This window comes from Corvus moneduloides, chromosome 10, assembly GCF_009650955.1.
Source record: "Corvus moneduloides isolate bCorMon1 chromosome 10, bCorMon1.pri, whole genome shotgun sequence".
In the NCBI taxonomy this organism is placed as follows: Eukaryota; Metazoa; Chordata; class Aves; order Passeriformes; family Corvidae; genus Corvus; species Corvus moneduloides.
In genome coordinates, this window is record NC_045485.1 from 8,963,610 (window position 1) to 8,971,478 (window position 7,869).

At 43.3% G+C, this 7,869-nt stretch overlaps 1 protein-coding gene across 1 annotated transcript; it reads right to left on the bottom strand.

Annotated features, from left to right (window-relative positions):
• Positions 1-597: 597 nt before the first annotated feature.
• On the bottom strand, positions 598-6,196 carry SCG2 (secretogranin II). Its single transcript, XM_032118897.1, has 2 exons — positions 6,093-6,196; positions 598-2,961 (listed from the first exon to the last, which is right to left on the bottom strand). The coding sequence occupies exon 2, from the start codon at positions 2,945-2,947 to the stop codon at positions 1,067-1,069; it is 1,881 nt and encodes a 626-aa protein (XP_031974788.1). The 5' UTR covers positions 2,948-2,961; positions 6,093-6,196; the 3' UTR covers positions 598-1,066.
• Between the last annotated feature and the right edge of the window lie 1,673 nt (positions 6,197-7,869).

Here is a 7,869-nt window from a genome sequence, read left to right on the forward strand (position 1 = left end):
GTCCAGATAATGTGCTGAATAATAAAGGTTTTCTGTGTATTTATGTGACATGTAATGGTCAATTCATAAAAAAGGAAATAATATTTTTATCAGACAAAGCAGTGCTGTTCCCCACAGGGGAGCTGTCTGCCTGCCTTGCCTTGGAGCCTGGCTTTTTCTTTGTGGTTGCCATTGTGAGAGATGGAGGGGGACTCATCTGCAGAGCTTCCCAGCTACTCCAGCAGAGCTTTCCAGAGCTCACAAATGAAGGTTCCATCTTGTATTTTTTTCAGAGCTTCATCATAGAGCCTGTCTGGACAGAGCATTTATGTTCCTCATGCTGCCAAGAGACACTGATACATCTCTTAATCATGTAAGGCCCAATTTTCAGTTGTAGGTAATGCAATTATTACACTGATTGACTTCAGCAAGCTCTTTAGGTACCCCCTGCCCTTAAGGGTAATACCAGCTGATGTTCTTATGGCCCAGAAAACCACAAGTTTATGCTAACAACTTAATCTGTAGGAAAAACAATATATTTCAGAAGAGTCATATGTAGAAGTAAAAAAATGTTTCCAATTAGTATGACTTTATCAACTCTCACAAAGAAACACAGTCGATTGTCCAGAAATAATTTATTCATCAACAATAAAACACTGAATAGAAAAAGCCTTGTAAATTAAACTATATATATATATAATGCTTTATTTTTTTATTCGGTACTGCACAAAAACCACTACAGACAGTAACAAAATAATCCAATTAATCTTAAAAATTTCAAATTATAATTGTCACTCTTCATTTATCATGTTTTATTAACAATGCAAAGGTCATTTGTTTACATACTATACTTTTACTTGATATCATTAAATTGTTTCTTAAAACACTTGAAGCAATTTGTTGTTTGCCCCATAATTTATAACATGTAAGTATATCAATAAACAATATAACAGCTCTGAGAAAGATATGCGGACTGTTCAATGGTAAATAGTCTACCATAGGTTGTTTAGTGGGAGAGCAGGAATAAATCACAACTGAATTGGGATAGAAGTCAACACATTGAAGAGAAATAGTACTTGGGGAACAATTACATGTTTTCCACTGCTCGCTTGGTAATGTGATCTCTTTCAAGTTCTGATTTCTCCTCTTTTAGATACTCCAGCACCTTGGCCAGCATATCCTCATCCAGGTACTGCTTGGCTTGTGTGTCATCAGCTTCCCCGGCCATGGAGAGCCTTTTGCTGAGGGAAGCCAGCTTGGCAGCTTCCTGTGGTCCCAGCTGGTTTAGGTGCTCTCGGATGGTCTGCTCCAGGTGCTCCTCTTCCTGCAGATTGCTCTCAGAAGCTGGAGCTGGGACTCGTTTCATCTGGTTTGTATTGATCACTTCAGGGTATTTTGCCAGCACCTTTGCCAAGTAATCAGCCAGTTCTTCGTCCTTCTCATCCAGTTTCTCATACTCCATTTGTCGCCTTTCCAAATCGTTCATCCAGGAAGCTTTAGGGAACAGGTGTCCTTTCAATCTTCTAGGAATGTAAGACAGTCTTGGCAAATCATTCTCTTGATTAAGACGACTTAGTAAGTGGGAAGGATTCTGATTAGCTAAATTGTCATTTCCCAGAAGGCTGACAATATCTTCAATATTGAGGTCTTCGGGTAGATTTTCTGGAATAAGAGGCTGCTTCACGTACCCGTTTTTAGAGTTTATATTATTTTTAAATATATCACTCTGTCCTAGATTGGTTTCAGTTATCTCGTCGAGGTCTTCTGGGAATTCCATTTCCTGCTCAGCTTCCAACCTTTCACTCTGAAGCTGCTTTTTTTCTCCAGCTTTCAACATGTCTATCAAATCCTCAGGAGGAATTTGCAAATTCCTTGAGATTTCTATCAGCTGAGCTATAGACTGAGGATCAAACTGTTTATCCAAAAACATGGATGCTCTTTTTTCCTCTAGTTCTCCTCCAGTCCTTAATTTCCTGTTCCCAGCACTACTACCCATCAGCCTCTTCAGGTAATAATTCATTAGCTTTGAAACATCCTCTGACATTTGATCTTTATTTTCTCTTCTTATTTCATCCTCAAGGAAGCTGAGTTTTCCTGATCTTTTCATTTCCTCATCAATCTCCTCTTCATGTTTATCAATTTCCTCTTTGCTATCTTTTATCTCTTCCTGGGTTTGGCTTTCCACTTTTTCCTCTATGGGATTCCAATCTTCTCCTCCAACCACATCTTCATATGCAATGTTATTCACTTTATACACATCATCTTCATCATCTGTATACAGTTTCTGGTCCTCATCCAGCCTTTCTTTCTTGTGGTTACTGGGTCCTGCCATCTTCCCCAGCTCCTGGAACACCGACTCCAGCGTGGCAAGGCTCTGGGGGGTGTATTGCTCTTCCACGATTTCGTTGGTACGCTTGAAGGGACTGTCTCTTGAACCATCTTCATAGTGCCCAAGTGGCATTTTGAGGTACTTTTGCCACCTCTCGGGCCACTTGTAAGCCTCGTAATCATCAGTTAATCCAGCTGGAAAATTGTTATCTGAACTCAGACCGTAAGGTTTATTCTCCTTTGGGCCACCCTTTGACTCCTTCTCAGCTTGCCGCAAGGCTTCTAGCATTACCTTAACCCATTGGGACTCCTCTTCAGTCAAAGAATCCCGTACGTTATCTGGGAGGTGAAGCTGATCCTTGCTTTCTTTCTGTGGCAGGAGGTATGGGACACTTTGATAAGAGTTGTAATCAGGGCTGCTTTCTCCCTTGTTGGTTTGCTTGCGAAGGTCTTCTATGTATTCCAGTGCTTTGATCATATCGGGATTTGGGAGCCTTTGTAAGTTTTTCATTGCATAGTCTGGTTCTTTCTGAAGCAGCTGGTGCTGCTGGAAGGAGGCTGCATCAACCCGACAGATTAGGACAAAGAAAAAGGTGAGAGCACAGGTTGCTCCAGGCTGGAAGATTTTAGTTTCTGCCATATTTAAAATATTTCCTTTAAATAAAGAAGAAGAAGAAAAAAGAAGCTGTTAACACATGGAGACAGGCTTAGGAAACAGAACTATGCAAGAAATTTCTTATCTCTATGCTCCAACATTAATTTTCCAATGGCAGCACCAAAGTACAAAATACCAATCCTATACAACTTGTGAAATGCCCCTAGACATATCTAGATGTCGCTTTGATCTTGAGAACAAAGCACCTAAATGACAAAATCAGTGTATCCATACATTTAAATGCTGTTCGAAATAGTAACATTAAAACTACAGACAGAATTATTTTGTGAGATTGCTCCATAAGGCATCTAATTTCATGCCAGGACAATGCTGCTGAATGGTGCTAAACTGCAATAAAATTAATGTGATGAAGTGGAGAACATGGCATATAAAATTACTTGCAAGTTTATTTCTGTCAGTACTGATAGTACTGAAGCTACTGAAGCTACTACTTCCTTTATTTTGCTATTTCATTAAAAAAAAAAATTGTATTACAAGTGAATATCAGTTAATGACTCTATGAGTCATCTTCCTAGGGCAATGATCCTTTATATGAGAGGAAAACTAAAATTTATCCTAAAGGTACAAAATAATTTTACCAAATACTTTAAAGCCCATTTTGGAAAGGAGCTCGAGTAGGTAGGTTGTGAGTGGTGATTTCATTCATTTGCTTATTCATTCACTTCAGCAGAAACTGAGTCAGGTCCCAGGACAGGCAGAAACATGACCATTGGCAAATTTGATTAGAACAGATCAGTAGAAACCCATGTCTGCCCAGCTTACACCAGAGAAAAATAAACTCTGGAACAGAACTGGGAAAAATATGCCTCTGACAGAATTAAGATGATTACAGCATCACTGTGCATGAGGATGCAGCTGCAAAAGCCCAGCCTTGCAGGGAGCTGGGCACCCTCCACACAGCACAGGGGAAAATTGCCATCAGTTGTTTCCTAGGACATGCTCAGGCACTGGTACACTGGGGCCACGGGACAGATTAGACTCTTTTCTGATCCAGTTACATTAACAAATAAAGTACAATAATGAGAAAGGAATGATAAAGATAGAAACTGCTTTGATTAATTGACCTATTTTGGTTCCTTTGGTTTTTGGCTTGGTAAAAGCATCCTGGTGGTTCATGACAGCCTGAAAGAGCTGTGTACACCAGTGTTTACCCATGGCTGGAAGTACAAAGTGAGCATGAATATGCTCATTTCAGCTCACTTGTAGATTTTTCCGCTCAGTTTTTGTCCTTAACATAATGTGACTTCACTAAATAATTAAAGCACTATCAGTTCAGACAGCTGCTTATTTTCCCCCCCTCAGTATGCATGAGCAGGCTAATAGGCATAATAGCAAACAATTTCCCCAAACATTTCTGACTTCAAGCCTGGATACATTTGAGCATTGATTTCACAAAGGATTAGTTCAACAGCTGATTAGAAGGTCCCACCCTCCATGTCTGAGTTTGCCCTGAGACAAAGCCAAGACATTGCTTCATTTTCTGTCACAGAAATGGCACTAGCCCTGTACATAAATGTATATCTCCATAAAATAAAGCAAAACAGAAACACCTAGTTTGCTATTTCTGTAGCATATGTGAAATTAATACTTTTCTTTTTCAGCAGAGACTAACAGAATTAGTTTGATTAGCACATGAGAAACTGTCCTTTCCAAGCAATGGGGGAAGGGAGAGTCATTCTGTAATCATCTGCCAAGCACCTCCCACTCACGAAGACCAGGAACTCACCCTCCTTCGCTGCACACAGTTTGGATTGTTACAGGCTTTGCAAGAGCATCCCACTAAAATCAAAACGTGTGCAGCCAGGCAAAGTTACTTTAGTGTTCCACAAGGATGTTGCTCAACTGGGTAATTCCTTTACCGGAATAACAGATCACTGGTTCCTCTCTACATATTTTATATACATTTGCCTCTAGGTCCATTTTTACTTCTAATTTACTGGTAGTTGATATTTGAAAGCCTTGCCAAACAGATTTGGGAATGATTTCTTTTAAAACTTTGAGTTCCGGTCGTAAATCTTGTCATTAAATATATTGCGCCACCCAAAGTAAGAGGACCCCTCCCCAGTCTTTCAGAATTTGATTCTACATTTGATTTTTAAAAAGGACATTTTAGCCTATCTTTAGGAAATATTGTAAACATTCTCTCCTGTGCCTCTCAAAGGACAATATGCTAAAACAGCTCTTTTGTCTCCAGATCAATAACTGTGAAGCCAGTCTAGATGGAGAGCATATTTTCTCCTCTATTAGCACCTAACAAACAGGAAAATCACCTTTTAGCCAACAAATGAAGATGAAGAAGTTCCTCTTTACAAAATGAGGCAATCATGATCCAAATTTAACACATACAAAGACAATACAGACTGAAAAAAGTTCCCTAAAAAACGGACACAGAAAATATCTCCTTTCTGGGATGTTTCCATGGTAGCAGTAATTTGCTCTCTCGTTCTCTTAGCAGTTGTTTCTGATGTGACTCTACTGTTTCCAGTGAAATTTTGCTATGAAAACTCATAGGTTTTTCCTATAGATGTGTCTCTGCCCTGAAAGTCTTAGGTGAAACGTAACAGCAGTTTTCCATAAGGAAAATAAATATATCGTGCACTCTTCCTCCCTTATTTTATTTTTTTTTTCTGCAATAAAGAACACAACTGCAGTGAATTCATCTTGTTTAAAAGCATCTCTAACCCTTTACCCTGTGGAAGGGACTGAAAACACAAACAAAACAGCAACGAAGGGTAAAAGCCCAAACCCACAGCAGTTCTGGTGAGTATAATGACTGTTTGCGTACGGATACATGTGGGAAGTAACTCGGAGGGTGTTTGCATCCGAGGGAACCCCCCGCCCATCCGCTGAAACGCCTTGTCGCCGACCCGGCATGACTGAGTGCCATCGCTCCCGGGAGCGCTCTGCTTCCCGTCTGAGCCACGGGCGGTACTGACAGCACATACATGGAATATCTATAGTGATAGAGCTACATTTTATAGAGATGTGCTCCCTTGCGAGCGCCAGCCCCGGCAACGCCGGCTCTCGGTGCGACTTCACCGCTCGCTCGGTGCCGGATCCCCCACGCACATCCCTACATCCCAACATCCCTACAGCCCTGCAGCCCTACCTGCGCTGCCGCCGCTCCGCCGCTCCGCCGGCTTCAGCACCCGGACAGCGCCCGCTTATACCGCCCTCGCCGCGCGTCACGGCTGCGCCCCGCCCCGCCCCGCCCGGCCGAGCCTCCGCGGGACCCTCCGCGGGCGGAGCGACCCCTGAGCCCGCAGAGGGCGGGCAGACACCCGGGCGGGTAAAACCGGCAGCGGAGAAAAGGGGGAAGAAGAAAAATCGGGGAGAAAAGTGAAAAAGAGGAAAAAAGACACGAGGAAAACCAAGAAGATAAAAGGGAGGCAAGGAAGAAAGAAAAGGGAAAGGGAAAAAAGGTTTAAAAAAAAAAAAAAAAAGGGAGACGTCATACAGCCAGTGCCTTCTGCTTCTTGGCTCCCGCAGGCTAAGAGGGACTTGAACACGACGTACACCTCGGGGGTGGGTGAAGCTGACCCTCACCCCGAGTGGGTTCATGAAGCTGATCCACAGCTTGGGTGTGTGGATGAAGCTGACCCACACCTCGGAGGGTGCGTGCCGGCCAAACCGGCAGCAGGGACACATGCTCTGACACGGCTGTGGGGCAGGAACAAAGCTGAGGACACGCAGGGGCTGGAGGTGGGTGTGAGCCCAGCTATGAGGAAGACCCTGCAGCCCAGGGTCAGTGTGAGTGTGTGTGCCTGGCCGTGCCCGTGCCTTGGCAGGAGACGGCCTTTCAACAGCTATGGCCAGCAGGGGGTTTAATTTAGTTTCTCTAGTTCATTGACTGAGCTATTGTGGCACATTTCTGGCTTTGTCACAGGGCAGGGATAATTCATGGCATCTGTGGCCTTGTCATCAAGTGTAGGAGGCCCTGGAGCTCTGGACCAACTGGAGATGGGTGCTCCTGAGGGAGGGAGCTGAGGGGGGAATGATACCCCTCCACGGTTTGCCCAAGATAGTTGGAAATACTGAAGCATGTTGGGGAAAGACAAGGCAGAGTGTTCCTCCTGCCCCAGCCTGTGTGCTCTGCCTCTGCCAGTGGCTGTGGCATGGGAGAGGGGCCAGGCTGGCGCTCCTCTGGATGGGGATGGAGCCAGAGAGGGACTCCCCATCCCTGGCACCACTGCCAGGCACTGCTGAAAAGGCCCTTGCAGTTTTACCTCCATTCTCAGCACTCAAAAAGGGCAGTGCTTGCACGCCTGGAGCAGTGGGGTGAGTAAATACCACTGTGCCATAAATCACAAAGCACAAGATGTAACACACGGCTTCAGCTGATGCTCAGAGTTTTAGCTTGTTCCTTCTGCTTCCTTTCTATTACAGAAAGGATGTTTTACTTTGGCTTTTAAATAAGGATTCCTTTTCCCCAAAAATAAATCTTTCCTGACAATTTTGACCTTTTACAGCACAAAATGGGAAAAAAACCTAGGACGAATGTACCTTCCAAGCCAATAAACATTACAAAATTAAATTGTTGTAAGAACAGTAAGCTAGAAATAATTGTAGCCATGAACACAGACAAGATGACAATCCTGGCTACATTTGCTGTAGTTGACATGGAGATCTGGAAACAGAGATCTTGTTTAAACTCATGTAGTTTTATGAGTAAAATACAGTATCAGTTTTTGTGCTGAAACTCTTCAGCAGCAACTTTATTCTGGTCCCAGATTCCATCCAACACACTCACTTTCATTACCAGACCCAGGAAGAAAAGAGCCAAACAAAATATTGCATTAGGGCCTGTGACAGCAACCCCGAAGAAGGGAAACAGAAAGGCATTGCTGCAGTAAGCAGAGGGCAAGGTCCAAGTGCCCTCTGAGCAG

What these genes read in the sequence shown, in the direction of transcription:
- SCG2 (XM_032118897.1), bottom strand. Translation starts at nt 2,947, where the DNA reads ATGGCAGAAACTAAAATCTTCCAGCCTGGAGCAACCTGTGCTCTCACC.